The 17,330-nt window shown below is 37.0% G+C and overlaps 1 protein-coding gene across 6 annotated transcripts in view; it reads left to right on the top strand.

Annotated features, from left to right (window-relative positions):
• The window catches only part of LOC105212050 (protein sickie), a 333,362-nt gene that overhangs the window by 163,007 nt on the left and 153,025 nt on the right, over positions 1-17,330 (top strand). For all 6 annotated transcript variants that reach the window (XM_029040072.2, XM_029040074.2, XM_054227850.1 and 3 more), the window contains exon 3: positions 54-406. In XM_029040072.2, coding sequence (XP_028895905.2) covers positions 54-406 — 353 coding nt within the window. The remainder of the gene's footprint in view (positions 1-53; positions 407-17,330) is intronic.

Here is a 17,330-nt window from a genome sequence, read left to right on the forward strand (position 1 = left end):
TTTACCACACTCAACTAACTCTTCTCGAATTCTTCTCATTTCTCCCCACACAGTATGACAACGTCAATTCGTGCCTGAATGTGTTGCGCACACAAGCGGTTTGCGGCTTGGATAACATCACCACCAATGACATTTGTGCCGGTCGCTTGAAAGCAGTTTTGGCGCTCTTCTTTGCGCTCAGCCGCTACAAACAACAATCGAAGCAAGTATCGACGAGCACAACGCCAAATGCGAATGTTGTTTTGGGCACAACAAATACACCGGCTAACAATACAACGACAGCTTCTACAACAAATAATACAGCGGCGACAGGCACCACAACTGGCGCCAGCAATCAACAGCAGCAACAACAAAATCAGCAACAGCAGCAGCATCTGCAGAACGGCAATGAAACGATGTTGAATAGGTGAGTACAGAATTCAGCAATTGCTGAAAATATGATTCTTGTGTTATTGCACTGGTTCTTGTTCTGGATAAATGCTGCTGTTCTCATGATAAATAGTGGGAAGTGATATGATATGAGAACAGCAGAGTTTAAAGTGAGAAGAAATTAATTTGTTATTTGATTCAGATATACATATAGTGGTAACATTTTTGAAGAGTGGTGTCGGTTTGAGACCTTGCTATTTGTGTGTAATGCCGAATTGGTAGGTGGCGCAGATATTTCAACTCGTTTTTGGTTGTTGTATATGCTATATGGGAAGAGCTCAAACCTTTTTTTCAGGCGGTTCTAATTCAGGTTAACAGAAATTTTATGATTCATTTATAATTCTCTTACAAAGCATTTTTCAAACTAAAGGCTTTTAAAGTAGATAAGTGATAAAAAAAAAATGTCAAAAAGGGTATAAAATCATAAAAGGCGACTTATGTTTTATTCTAGGGTAATATACTGAATTGAACTTACTGAGCTCTGGCTAATCAGTAATCAGATCAGACCTTTTTCTGGCTTTCTTCTCTACTCAGATATCAAAATATACATATAAGATATCCAAATATATATATCTCTAAGATCTATCTAGATTTAATCCTGCTCGACACCTTGGCTCCTAAGAAGCTGGAAAGTTTAATAAAAGTATTACAATATCAAAGCTAAGGAACTTGAACTTTAAAATACATGCATATAAATTGTAAAAAAAGTAACAGAGACATCATAAGCACTGTATAGTTTACTCCTGATTGTCAATCCATGTAGCATGGAAACATGGAAACGGACAGATGGGCTTCGGCTGAGTACTTGTGCAGTTGCCAGATCCATCTGGCCTAATGTGAATCGCAGGAGGTCTACCGAGCTCTTCGCGCTCAGTAAAGTTTACCTCTCCTTAGTCATAGGGTTCTAAGGGGTCCCCAAGTTCATTGTCCCATCGGGATCCACGTAGTACGTTTAAATAAATACCTAATCAAGGGGGGTTGGGTCCCGGTTTCACAAAGAACTGTCTTTCATAATCTACGTATGCTTCCCTCTGGGAATTCGACCTAACTTATCAATACAAAAATTATAGGTTCTAATAACATAGCAGAGCCTTTTGCTCCATATTTCGGGTATATTTTTGGCGTAAGAAAGTTTTCAAAAGCTCGAATGGTTAAAATAGACCCCCACCAAACCAAATCGTTCTTAGAATAGTGGATACGCTACTTCAACAACTCTAAGTAATACGAATTCATTAAAAGAACAACGCAGTCAATTAAAGAACCGACCGACTCCTGATTACTTCGAAATCACTCAATAATAATTGCTGCCATTGAGCTGTCAGATTTGGTAATCTCTTTAATTGAACGCTTTGCATGTCGAATGCGTAATAAATGAACAACTGACAGCAATTTGACAAAGTTTTATGAAATACTAGAAAAAATAAAATAAATAAAAGAGCATTATTAAAAGTTGAGCGGAAATGAAGGAAACGCTTTGTCGCATATGTAAATACGAATATATACATATATATATGTAAATGTATGTATTTGTATGCCACTTGATGCGTTTGTGTGTGTGCGTGCGTTCGACTCCTGTCTGCCAGCCAAAACAAATCTAATATGATTTATCGCATTGTTTGCTAGGAAATTACAACGCATATCGATTCCCAGCGGATTTCCGTTACGATATAACTGTGTATGTATGTATTCACAACAGCTTTTTATGCGCTCCACAAAAACCGCCAGCAAACTCAATCAACTCCAATAAACTCCAATCACAGACGTTAAACTTCGAAATGAAATTCCGCAGCGAAAAAGTTTGCCCAGCTCCAACAACAACAGCAACAAACAAAAAATGACTCCAACACAATTTTTTTGTTGGCATTTCGCACAGCCACAGATTTTTATTTTCCCTTTTTTCTCTTTTCTATACGCTTTCGCACTGGTGTCTGTTTGCTGTTTGTGAATGAGGGTACCGTTTTTTGCATTTGCTTTAATGTGTGTATGTATATATATGTAAATTTGCATTTGTGTGCGTTCAAGCGCTTTTACTGCCCAACTGTGGAGCTCCAGCAAGCGCTGAAAATATTAGAAAATTCAAAACATGCCGACCAATTTTCGATTCAAGTTTATTTGTGCTGCTCAAACGCACGCACCTTCACTGCTACAGCTAGTCACAGCCAGCTCCACCAGCTTCTCCAACCCCTCAGCACCCCCACACCACCGCGCTGTCATCATAGCAACGCATTGCTTTGATGCTGCCACTTTCGACTGCTCAACGCAGCGTGGGGAGCAGCTGCGAGGAGCATGACTAGGCAAACAACCCCAAATGGCGCAAGTGGCGGGAAATCCCGTTAGACGGGAAACGGAAGCTGCTTTTCGATGTGTACACGCTTTTAAAGCTACTCCGCTAGCAGCACAACAACAAACACACACCCAAAGAAGTGGGGCTGATACCAACATTGGGGACTGATGAATGGTGGTTGCTTTTTGTTGTTGATGGCTTTGGTGACTCCCCTCAGCACACTTTGGGGAGTTACTGTTGTTGTTTGTGCTTTTTTTTGCATGAATGGAGGTCGTTAGCTGCAGAAGTTGTAAGCGAAAGCGTTTAACTTTCGGTTTTGTTTGCACACGAGGGCGGAGGGGGGGCATTAGCCTTGTTTTATGGTGAGACTTTTACTAATGCGGCGATGGCGGTTGGAGCAATTTATTTTTGCATACTACGCCGCTGCAGCTATGGCGACAGTCAAATAGTGTTGATGATGATGATGACTTTGCTGTGACTATGAAATTTAAATGCGAAACGGAAATACAATATGTATCAACAGGATTACAAGCAGCGGTAGAGGGGGAAGTGTGTGGGTGGCTCAGGCACACGGAAGGGGCGGTCGGCAGTTGTATTGCCTGTAATGTTGGATTTCATGTTGTATAATTCGAGTGGCAATAATAAGCAGTGATTGAAGTTTTGGAGTTGAAGTGGTTTTTTGGGGGCTATGAGCTGCCTTTTCTTTGTGGGGAGTTTACTATAATTGAAGTTGTATTAAATGTGCGTAACTAAAATAAAATCAGCAACCGAAATTGGATTACAACTTCCGTCATCAGCTGTTTTAGAAAATTATTCAAATTATTTAAGTTGTCTGCTGCAAATATCTTAAGAAAGACGAAATAATTAGAGAAGCTTTGGTCTATAAGATAAAAAAAAATGTTTTATGTTGTATCTCAGACATCTCAGTTTGTATTAAATATCTGATATTAAGTGAATTAGCCTCTGCAAATGAAATTTTCCTGGCATTAATGTTCCTTTTAGAATCACAAATAGTTCTATTAATCTTGATTAGTTCAATTAATGTTGAATCCTAAAATTATGCTTACGTTTCCCTCTTAGAACAGCTATTATAATTACCAACTTTCTCATTATCTCTTGGACTTACGGTAGGCACCATCTGAATCAAGACTTAGTCACTCAGATATTTATTTACTGGAATCGGGTTGGTTGTTCACTTCAACTTTTATCAGATTCCACGCAAAAATTAGAAACGTTAAGTACATATATGTATGTATGAATATACTAAGTTGTCATATTCCAGAACCATTTTTCATAGATTCTTCCAAACTACTACTTACCCCCCTCTACAACTTTCAATTAAACCAACTATATATGATACGTACTTCTCTCTACAATAACTTTCACTTCATCCAAAAATAAGATGCACACACAATTTCATTTTCTAAAACAAAAACAAACCTCCTCTCTACAATTAAACCAACAATGTTAATAGTCATGAAAATAACTAAAATCCACAACCACAAACAAACAGCAGAAAACTTTTGCATGTTTCTACGAATACATTGTTTCCCGCCTGCATCTCCTCAACCTTACGTATGCATGTACATTCAACTGACAAAATCTGTCTGTTTGCCCGCCACTTGTTTATAGCGTCTGCGGCTTGACTCTAACTGCAACGAAAAATCCTCACCCACCGAGCGCCAAAGCCCGACAACCGGCAGTCAACCACCGGAGTCACTTTCAACCATCAACCTTGTCGGCGACATTGAAAACAAATACCCAACCGACAGACGACCAGACATCACCGAAACAAGTGGAGCAGACACACTACATGCATGAGAGTACACGAGAGCGCAAAGGTCCTTATGGCGGCTGAAAGCAGGATATTTGTTGGCGCTGCGGCCTTTGGGGCATGTGTAGCTTTAACAGATTTAAACAGCAAACAGACAGTGAAAAAGAGGAGAGTAAAAGGAGACATAACCAACGATTGCCAGGAAAAACAAAATTTACACCCAAATGGCGCAAAACAAAAGTATCGCTGCATGCTGTAAATGTCGAAAAAAGGAGAAACATGTGAAATACAAGAGTCGCCAAACCGGAAAAGCGCATTCAGTTGAGCGGAGGTGGCCTAGAATGCCACAAAAAACAGTTAACATTTCAAAATGTAAAGCAATTAAAATGAAAATGGGTATATTTCAACAATGCGATGGAAATGACAATGGAAATGTAGGTGAAAAAATATAACAATTCAAGAAAAAAAACATAAAAAATACGAAATAAATATGGATAAACTAAAATAGCATTACGTAACGTAATAAATATTATACAACGATACATAACTTAAAGAAATTAATTGAAATAAAGTAAAATAACAAAATTCAACATAACGTAACGTAACATAACGGAATGTAACGTTATTTAACATAATATAAAAACTAAATTAAAGTAAATTGGAAAGAGTTATAAGCATAAAGTAACGTAGTTTAACATAACGTAACGTAACGTAACGTAAAATAACATGACGTAACATCGCATAACATAAAAAAATAAAAATAACATTAAATTAAAAAAAAACATATATTAAACATAACACAACGTAACGTAACATTACATAACATAATATAAAAATTAAATAGAAGTAAATTGGAAAAAATGATAAGCATAAACTAACGTAACTTTACATAACGTTACGTAAAGTAATATAACATGACGTAACGTAACATCGCATAACATAAAAAATTAAATTAAACAAAAAACATACATTGAACATAACACAACATAACGTAACTTAGCATAACGTTACGTAACGTAACTTAACATACCTTAAAAAAAATAAAAATTTGTAAATACAAGTTTTGTTTTAAACAAATTTTTGAAAAAAATTCGAAATTGAAAGCTACAAAAATAAATGAAAACAAAATTTCTTAAAAAGTCACCCCTTATATTGGCTCTTGTAAGCGGCGAGTATAAATTGTCTCACGCTCTCCAATCAACTGTAGTTTTATGGATACTATAGGGATTCAGCAACATTATCCTGACGCTTATGTACTTATAAATCGCATAAATATGCCCACTTGAAGACCGTTACTCACACTCATACGCTAGAGTGAGAGAAAAAAAGCTTGAGTGCGGCAAATGTTGCAACTTGGCCATTCATTCTGCACGCCTTGCCACGTTACATACAGCGAAAGGCAATTTCAGCGGCGGGAACAATCACATGTTGCTATAGTAACAACAAAAACAACAATAAGAGTGTGGTAGCATAGCAACAAGCATTTGAGCAACAATATCAGACAGGATAAGCACCCACACAGAGAACACAAATGAGCTTTGCAATCGGTGGTATGCGTTTGACAATTTTATGCATTTATTGCGTGTGTTTATGTGTTTATATTTCCTAAAGTGTCTCCGTGTTACCATAACTTCGTTTGATTCAGAGGTGGGCGTGGTTTACATAGGATAATTAAAGTACTTCAAAGCAGATAGAAAGATAACGGTGTGATATAATGATGCAAAGCGGCAAGGATAATTAATAAGCCAATGCAAAATTTAGTTAAGATATGAAATGGAAGAAGTGACTAGGTGTTAAATCTTATTTTGAGAGTCACTTACCACTTTATATACATATTTTTAGACGAGTTTGAAGGAATTAGGAATTAAAAAAGGGATTTAAATGAAATATGTTATAGCTTAAACGGTCTTCGGGTCTTTAAAAATAGTAAAGATGTGTGATTAAAATTCCTAGCGGTGTTATTAAGAGGTATAACGAAATGATTTTTCGAATTTTGATAGTTTTCATATTCCACTACTATTTAGGATGAAATAGCTTACGAAATATCAAGGAATTTATTTTCAAAACAAAGCAATGATTCAAATTAGCCTAGAAGCCGATTTTCAGAAAATTAAAGTTTCAAAAAAATGTAAGCAAAACTTCTATAAAATCAATAAACTACAGTTAATATGAGCTTAAAGTAGTGAAAGCTCGCAAACCGCCAAAACCAAAAAACAAAAAACACCGCACATTCGAATTCATTCAAGCGCAGGACATACACGACTGCACTGCAGATTTATTGTTGTTGAATTAAAAGTTTATTTCGAAAATTACGCACATAAAATGCAGCTGATGACAACAATCGATGCAATGCAATGCGTCTAATGCGAGAAAGAGGTGGAATATGGAACGGCGTGTAAAAGCCGGCAAAGCGCCAATTACAACCCCAAATCCCCAAACCACAGTTAAGTCGGTCGTTTGTAGTGAAATTTTGTGTTGTTCTTTTATCCCCAGACACAACAATATGTTGCCAAATGTATTTATTTCCGTACACACACACACACATGCAGACGCATAAAAACGTAAACAAAAATAAAAATAACACAATTTGTAGCAAAACATACAGTTGTGTGGTAATAAATAGCAGGCAATGACAATGCCACACACACACGTGTCAACATACACTTGCCACACAGCTAGAGCAAAGCCAGTTGTACGCCCGCCCTAAGGTCGCACACGTAGAACGCTTTTAACCCACAAGCAACCCCAAAATTGCTGCTTTACAGTCGTTGGCATTAACCATGAACTTGCAACAGCAAGTGTTGGCATTTCAGTGGCATACAGTTCGTGTGACACACAAGCTCCCCTCGGTTAGTAAGCTATATTCATATGTATGTTGCTGAAATTCCAGTGCACACGCATTATAATTTTAAGCTGGCATTATAGTCGGCTCCCCACTGATTGCAGCCAGCACCCCCTCCCCCGCATTATATATGATCATATAACATACTTAAAGCTCACCTCGCCGGCATAGACGCAGCTGTGCACGCATTTAAGCACAGCCAGCCACACACACAGAGTAGTTAGAGATAATACGCCTAGTGAGTGGGTGAGGCGGTTGGAGACGTGGAGCAGTTGAGCCGGTTGTACGTGCCTTTAATTTAAATGCATTTAGGCGTGCAAAAAGCACACCCCAAGGACATAAAGCAAAAACGAACTCACAGTGTAATATTTATACGAATTTCCCAAATGTCCGCCGCGTCGTCTGTCCAAAAATTTACCATTTGCAGAAAACAGAAAAAAGTGTGGCCTGACGAAGCGTAAATGTGGCCACTTTCATGCAGCCAAACCACATATTGACGCATTACTCAACTGACTGCCTGACTGCTTGACAGAATTGCAAATTTTAATGCTTTCTCACTCTCTCTTACCCTCTCTCACCTACACTAGCTCCATATGGTTGTTTGATGTCCTTTGTGGCTTAACTTTGGCATATCCTGCGGCAGCCTTCGCATTACAATGCAACTTACATGTAGTTGCTGCTGCTCAAACTCAAACAATGAGTGCTGTCCACACTTTTCTTGTCTGCCGCTGTTCACTTAACTTCTTGCTTGCTGCCCATCCATCAACGCTGTTTGTTTTTGGCAATTTCGTAATTTCATTTGCTTTAATTTCGTAAATGTCGAATTAATTTCGTTCGGTGTTTGCAATGGCACGTCTAGCTATTGGCTGCATGTCTTCTTGCGGTTTATGGCTTCGTTGTGCAAACTTTGTGCAACATATTGTTGCACTTTGTGTGAGTCTGGACACAGTTGAAGGTTTATTGAGGTGGAGTGAGTGCAGCAATTAAGATTAAATTCATAAAAGTGCCATTAACTGAGTGAAAGCTGTTGACAAATTAAATTTTAAGCATATTAAATATGGATTATTTTTTAATTTGTGGCATGCAAATTTATGCATTAAAATTAAAAAGCCCGAAATAAATTTTCGGGATCCCGAAATTTTTTCAAGTAACAAGAAGCTTACTGATTGGTAAACAAAATTTATACATTTATAGTATTTAAGTCTATATAAAATTTTTCGAGATCCCGAAATTTTCATATAAGAATTTTATGTAGTTATCATACAAAAAATTTTCGGGATCCCGAAACTTTTGTCAACAAATGAGAAACTTACTGATTTATAAAACTATTGGTAATCTTATAGTATTACAGTCTAAAATTTTATTAATAAAAATTAAAATTAATTTCTAGATTCTATACCAATCTACAAATATTGACATAACAGTGGAAATTCCACGCCCATCTTTTGACATGGCAATGCAAATGCCGCAATACAGTCTCACCATGAAATCACAAATTATGAAAAAACTTAACGATAATGTGCATGAAAATTATGCAGAAAGCACAATGAGGCGCTTGATGAGCGATGACCAAATGATTTCTGCGAAAAAAACTGATATTTAAATAAGGGCGCAGCTAAAGAGTGCATTATGCCCTATCAACAACCGAAGCTTTCAAGGGTTGGTCATTATCTGTCGATTGACAGCGTGCGTAGCTGAGAGTGGGGGTTAATTGCAGCAGCTGACTAGTGAGTAGTGACAGCATTGGCAACGCTTGTTGAGCAGTTGACATTTAAATGACAGCCCAGACTGTGTGCACTGATTTATTGAATGCAGGAAGTTATTACCAGGAGCGTCATAAGCGTATAGAGTACGGTATATGCAATAAAACCATACTCTACTATATGTGGACGACAAGTGTTGCATGTGTTAATTAACAATTGTGCAGCAACTCGAAGGGTTGAAACTGGTTTTTTAGCAATTCTGCGACAGATTGGATTTAAGACTGTCGAATGAAATCTACTTTTTAGGAGGTGTCATATGGTGACATGGTTGTCATAGATATTGCACAAGTGCTGGTGACAGCTGTCAAATTCATTTTTAGTTATTTGAAACTGTTGAGAAAATACCAAGTTAGAGGCCTTACCCTTAGAATATATTTTAAAATAAGTTCTCTCAGATGATCTATTGTCAAGAATGCTTACTATTTCTTATAAACTTATAAAAGAAAAGTCTTAAGGAAGTCCTATTATTTTCAAATTTTATTATTTATTTTTTTTATTTTTTATATTTAGTCTTTCTTTGAGAGGTCTCATCATATATTTTGCTACTATGATCTGTTCCTTATAAAACCCTTCTAGAACATATAAGGCTTATCAGAATTATAGAGCTTAAAAGGTACCACAAAATGTTTCCCCAATTATCAATTCTGTATACCACAAAATAAGTTGCCACAACCTTATATATCCCCACACAAAAACATTTGTGTGTTGCCATAGTGAAATCGAAATAAACTTGCAACAATTTCATTACCAACTCCGTACGCTCACTGCATTCTATTATTTATGTGATTATTACAATTTTTTCTGGCATTCACAAAAAAATATTACACTATTTATTCAGCTGTCAGAAACAGTAGTTGGTGCTCAATCATTCAATGAAGAGTCGCGCTGAGCGAGCAACTCCCTTTTTACCACTTCGAATGCTAACTATGAGCATTTGTTTACTTCGCTGCTGCTATAACATAGTACAAATGACCTGCCACCACCTGCACTCGCCGCAGAAACGCTTTACCATCACCTCGGTAACCGAACTCGATAAGCGGGGGGTACAGTGTGGACTTTATGGCCAACTGTCGTCTACAGTTGTACTTTCATCTTTTATTTTCCAACACACCACACACTCCGCCTCCAACGCCTCCAACGCAAGCTCTCTGTGCTGTTCAAAACGAAAATTTACTGTTTCAAAAATAACTCACACTGTCAGAAAAGCGCCAGCATTCAGCTGGTGGGCGTAAAAAATCCCTCGAAAAGTACGAGCAATGAATTATGTGCGAAACGAAGTCGAAGAAAAATACAAGTGGAGTTTATCCGCAAAACACAAATGCTCTGGGGAACACTTAGTTCATTAGTTACTCTTGTTGTCTATGCAAGAATTTTGAACTTAATCTGCTTAGTATGAGTTCAACAAAAATTGCAACCCTGCGTTATTTAACTGCACTATACAATAGAGTATTTAATCTACTACTTTGTTATGCATTAAATTCTTAATGCCGTTATAATTAACTCTCTCGAGTATTTGCGCTCATAAATATAATAATTACAAGTGTTGCTCTTCGTAATTTAGCTGTAAATAGTGTGTTTTGACAGCCGAACGTCAAAGGTGTCAAAAGGCCTTCAATTTGTTGTCCAGCAGCCATCAACAAGGCACACAAGGCTTTGACGGTGAAGTGTCGGCGTTGCTGGTTAAAATTGTTAATCCCTTTTCTCATTAACGCACACACTCAGAGGCACACATAAAGATATACGAAAAGGCGACGAGTTGGCATAAATTAATTTTCAGCTCGTTTGGCTCGTGGCAAAAGCTGTTTGAGTATTTCACGCGCTTTTCTGTTGAATAAATATATATTTATCCATCTCTCTATATAAATATATATATTAATTTTGCTTAGTGCTATACATAATTTAATAAAATGGGATGCGAAATATTTGGCAACATAAGCAACATGTGCCATTAATGTGTAGACTGGTGTTAGAGAAGTAGTTCCAAATTTATTGTCCAAAAGGAAATTGAGTCAACGCGCTTCAAAGCGCTGCCATCAAAGGGTTGCGCTTATCCAGTATAAGCGGATACATAATTCGGTAGAACAAATTAAAGATTAGAAATCAACAATAACCATGAAATGTGCTAAATGATATAGATGATTCCCAATGAAAGTACAAAGGGTCAGTTGAACATGTCCTACCTATACATATGTAGAACATACATTCAGTATATAAAAGATATCACTAAAACCTGACAGGTGTGTGGCCGAACTTCTATCCTAGTTTGTTATCTGTTAACTTAACTTAATCTATATTCCCTTTGAGCTAGTATGGTGAGGCGCTTCTATGTACAATTTCAGCCTTTTATCGTTACGAAAAACCATTCAGACGAAGCTCTTTTAACCACCTTATGCTTCGAACCCACAACTCACTAAATAGCAGTAGCAAACAAAACCACTTGATTGCACCGCCGCTAAGTACCCGTATATGAGTTTCTCATCAAAAATCAGCGTGCTCTTGCATTAAATATCCAATATTCTCAAACACCGTTAGCATCTCAACCCTCCGCTAGTTTACAAGCAACAGCTTCAGGGTTGCAGTCAAAACTAAATATTTCCGTGAAATATTTGCATAGACTGTGTTTGAAATGAAAAGTAAACAAAACTGAATTTGTTAAGGGGATGCAAAAGTGCATACTACCGACATATATCCTTAATGGATGCAAACAGTTGCATACTTTTATCACACACTGTCATATTAATATATTAAATAGTGGGGTTGGGCTTTGAGGTAAAGTTGAAACGGACAGAAATACTCACATGTGTTCCACTGAAGTTAGTTTGGAGATAAAACACTGAGGGAATGAGTAAAAGAAGAATAATCCCTCTACAGTATTTTATTTGTGCCAAAAACTAGATATGGATTAAAGCTATCTAACTATAACCAACTTCAGGTAATGTCCAACATATCTTGAATGAGGTACTAGGGTCGCTACTGGAACTCAACACAGAAAATTGTTCTTTAGTTATCGTTTTTCTACGCATCACAGAGACGTATGGTGCTCACCTATTCTTCATATATATATTCAACCAGGGTCAGAGATCATCCATCTTTCTTAATTTTTATTGAACAATATAAGTAGGAGTTTTCTTAGAATTCTCATTATTATCTTTTTAGTTTTTTTTAAGGGGGTAACTTCTTTTCTAATCCTCTAAAATACTTGAAGACCTTTACCCACTAGTTTCCGGAGCTCAGTTTAGAGGTAGCCATAGATATTTCCAGATCCTTCGTGATTAGAAAATAACAAACTTCAACATACTATGGATCTATGAAATAAGGAGAATTGATTGTAGAACCATAATTGCTATAATTTGGGAAACTTTTGCATCGAGCTTCGAGATATTTCGTGAGTTGGTTTTAACGTTTTGTTTACCTATACAGGCTTTATCAAGTATTGATTTCTATGACATCTTACTTACTACTCCAAATATATTTTAGCTCTCCAAAACAAAAAAAAAAGCGCAAACTCCACGAAAGTGCAAGCAGAACATTCATTAGAAAGTCATTCAGCACGAAAAACCGGTATGGCATGAAACCAAGTTTAAGAAGCATGGAGCACAGCTGCACATTGGACAATTATGGTCGCAAAACACATGCGCTCACATACCAAACAGAGCTCACTTATTAGCTCCATTTGTCCAGCAAATTAATTACAAGTCACAAAGTGATTCCATTTGAAGTCAAGAGGCGACGTGTGTGCTGCTCACTGTTCGTCGAAGTAGTCGAGCTTCCACTGAAGACCGCATGCTTCCACAGAGCAGAAGTAGAGATATAAGCGGCTTACATGGCTTGTTTAGCGCGCAATTGAAGAGCAATTCATTATCACGGCCAGACGGCCTAGTCAGCAAGTGCCCATATATGGCCGCATGGTTGACGAGCTGGGCGCGCCAGAGTCCAGTGGAAATGAACATTTAGCAGAAATTAAATGCGATGATTAAACAATTTCATTGTAATTTTTTTACAAACGTCGTTCTCATTACAGCAGCAGCCTAGTGGCTTATTTATATCAATAATATATTGTTTATTGTTGCTATTATTTACTATTAGTAAATTATAATTAATTGTCGCTTAATTGCTTTATAAATGATGAAAGAGTTGACTATAGAAAAAAGTGGTTTGACGTTAGGTGGCCTGCTTGGCTGGGTTCATTGTGTTATATGACTGTTTTGTGAACTCAAAGTGACTTGGGAAAGCTTTGTGAAAATTCTAAGATCTTAAAAAATGAACTGTTTACTATAGATTAGCTATTTCATCAAACTTAGCAATGCGTCCAACACTTGCAATTTTTCGCGCTTATGTTGCGCGTCTATTTTTACGCCTACAAATTGCTTGTACATCTGTCTGAGATACTTAGATATTTTCCATTTCTACAATCTAATTAATTCTTCCAAACATTTCCGCAAACATCACAACTCTAAGTAGTTGCAAATTAACCTCTGCCACACCGCGGCAGACGCACACAACCGCGCTCCGTCGCCAAACCGTTCAACGCGCCGGCTGTCTGTGAATCTCTTCCATGCAAAGATGCGGAAAATAGGAAGAGCGCACAAATTCAACGCTTCCACTTGTGCGCGTACATCAAATGTGCGGCTATTTTTAAATTTCAAACGTCAGTCAAACGCACAAAGGCGCGCGGCAAGTGGAGGAGCCAATGTGCGGGCAAAGACTCCAAAATGTGCAGCGCAAACTCGTGCGTGTTGCAGTCAGTCAGACAGAGAGACAGACAGACATAATGAATGCATTGCTTCCATATAGTACATAGCACAGCATAGCGCAATATCGTGTGTGGAAAACTCCTTTTTGGCGTTGAAAAATTGCTTCAGAATGCGTCGTGTGCATTGATAATAATGATGTTGCTGTAGCAGAGTCAGTGCAGTGCACTTGAAGTCAGCGTAGTGCGTAATATTCATATCTGCTGTATGTGTGTTGGCAATCCCATGAGAGCTGGCAAGGTAAGCAACTGCATACGCAATGCAATGCCACTTGAGCAGATGACTGCAGCGGAATTGCCACATCGACGGGCGTTGGCGTTGGTTCGAGTGTTCAGCGCTTCAACCGCGCGATAATCAGGAGTCTGAGTGCGACGACGCAATTCGTTACTGTTTGGCACAGCGTTATTTTCTTCTCCTTCTGCAAGGAATTTCCAGCACTTCAGAATTCTTATTGGGAATTCAAGGGTGCTTCAAATATGCGTTATGCGTATTTTATGGTAATGCTATGTTTGGTGTGCTTAAGGAATCAGTTTGCAGGCTTGATGGGTAACGTTTGTTATTTTCTCGGAAACTTACATGATAGTTGAGAGAAAAAATCCCTTAAGCATATCATAACAAATCAAAAATTTACTTCACTATGCGCTCCTAATAATATTTTAAATGAAAAGGTGGCAACTCTGGATATTATTTTTTTAAATAAAGGCTCCTAAATGCTATATGTATATAATTTTCATAATTTCGTTATATTAAAAAATTTAAAATTTTTTATTTCAAATGTTGGCAACCCTGCTCAAAAAAAAAATTTAAAAATACATCAATGAAAGATTATTTTGTGTGATTTGAGGCTGAAAAATGCATTTTTATATACCTATCTAATAAATTTGTGCTGGCAACCCTATATGAGTATTGTATCAGTGCCTATAACTCACTAAAACAATGATAAAACTTTAGCTATCGTTCAAAATTATACATTATACAAACATTTTTCTTTGCGTTTATGCAACATACAACATGTCGCGTTCCAACTAAAACGAAAGTTCCCCCACCAACTAAACACGCTCCCCAGCCAACCAACTCACTACTCTCCGAAGTCTACTTTGCTCGCTCAACGCCTCCAGCGCTACCAAATGTAGTCTATGCTTGTGAACCGGTTTTTCCGGCAGCCGGCTGTCAGTTTCTGTTTTGATTATTTTATTTCCAGCGTTGCGCAAACACACGCACACCGCATGCGCCCAGCAAATAAACAAAAACCGTATGGTATACAATTCACTTTTGCGCTCTCGCGCTCTTAACAAACAAAAGTTACTTTGGGGAGCGTTTGTCAGTCGTTGCGCTCAACAGTTGCAGAGCAACCTTCAAACTTTGGACGCAACTTCATTTTCAACTTCATCGTCACAAAAACTTATATTTTCTCATTTCACCCACCCGTCAGCCACCCCGCACAGTTGTTGAAGGCTGTTTGTATTGTCCGCTTGGCAGGCTGGCTGGTTGTCTAACTTCTTGCTGCGTGTATTGGCTTCAGTCACCCACCGTGTCGGGTTGTTTGTGCGAGTTGTGTGCGCCGCAACGTTTTTTTGTTGACGTTCGCCTCTGTTTGGAGTAGTCGTCGCGCGGACATTGAACGTGTTGAACGTTTATTTTCTTCGTGTTGATTGCGTCGCGTGAAGTAGTGAGTGAACGAATCGCATGGAAAATTCAATTCTTTCGCGTAATAATTTTACACGAATCGGCATATTTTGCTCGGGTTTTGTTGACGAAATTTCGTGTTAAATGTGGTAAACATTGCAAGTGATATCCGTTATCAGTGCTGTGTTGTCAACAAGTTTAGTGGCAAAAATTTAATAAGCACTTGTCGCGCGGAAGGTGTTCTAAATATACAAATACACGTGCGAAACACTGCGCAAATTGTTTTTTAAAGCTAAAAATAAGAAAAAATAATTTTTACTAGTGCCAAAAGAAAAAATTTATAAATACTGATTTATCGATTTATATCGATTTTAAGTGTAAGTGAATAAAATATCGCTGCCGCTTTGAAGTGTCTCGGGTATATTCGTATACAAAAAAACTCATACAGTATATTTTTATATACAAAAAACAAAATATTTTTATTGGTAAATTAATTAGGTTAACCCTTTCACGCCCAATGTTGCCAATAGTGTTCAAAAACATAAAAATAATTGTTTTATTTTAAAACAAAGATAAGAGAGTTATTTAAAAAAAAACCTGTCAGTGTTCAGTTTATTTGTAATAATTTATTTGTCGCCTGTTGCCTATAGACAGCCTGTAAACTAATGAACCAGGATACAAAGGACTTTGAAATTTGTATCACTTCATATTTGAGTTAAGACAAATATACATATATCTGTACTAAAAAATGTTAGCTACGCCCATTTTAATTCGAGCATGAGAGGGTTAAACAAGAAAATTCAAATTATTTGATTTAATATCCCATTTATTTTTAATGCTTAAACAATAATACACAAAAAACGCAAAATATCTAATTTTCAAATTATTTATTTCTGAATTAAAAAATTAAAAAAAAAGAAATATTTGTTAGAAGTAATATTTTTATTTTCACCTAACGTACACCTAACCTAAAAAAAATGTTTTGAAATCTTCGCTTTAACTTAAAAAAAAATATATTTTTACGAAATTCGTCGAAGAACATGTCAAAATCGTGGCATATAGCGTTTAGAATACAGTTTTCATAATCATTTCCTATTAATTATGACTGATGACAAAAAACTGTATACAAAAATGTATTCTGCAGAATATATAAAAATAAACTTTATCTCGAAAATATTAGTATTTCATACACTGAAGATGCAGCTATAAAATTCTCAACGGGTTTAATAAGTGTCGCAGGCTCTGACTCTTCATAATTCGGATTATTATTTTTCTGAAACCGTCCTACATAATCTTCAACTATAGTGCTGTTCGACCTATCCTACTATTTATGTATTTTATTCATTCAAGCTCAACACTGAATCCAAATAATTACAAAAACATATTTTTACCTCTTCTTAGAAGTACCATTTAAACTTGTTGAAAGGCTTTAAGCATGTATTTATTTTTTTATAAACAGAAAAATTATAAATTTAGGTCATTAAAGCTCGAGCACAAACATTCAGATTGATCTGACCAATTTAAGAGTCTGATAATTTCACGCACAAACGGATCTCTCGTAATTACCACTCATACCCCAAAAAAAAAAAAGAAAAGTCGTGTTATAAATATGTAAATCACGCAGCTTAACGTAATAACGGTAAATTGTCGCCAAAGGATAAAATGCCAATGGGCGCCCTTAGAATGACCACACACACTGTCGGGTCAGCGGGCAGACAAATGTGCTTGAGATAAGCGCTAATTTACGAGCTGCAAGCAAACACCGCTCAAAATGTGCGTATGAGGGCCACGCATACAAGCATATACCTTAATATATGTATTACATATACATACGTATGTTTGTATTTGCGCTATGGCTTTC

The sequence above is a fragment of the Zeugodacus cucurbitae genome, chromosome 3 (assembly GCF_028554725.1).
Source record: "Zeugodacus cucurbitae isolate PBARC_wt_2022May chromosome 3, idZeuCucr1.2, whole genome shotgun sequence".
Lineage (NCBI taxonomy): Eukaryota > Metazoa > Arthropoda > Insecta > Diptera > Tephritidae > Zeugodacus > Zeugodacus cucurbitae.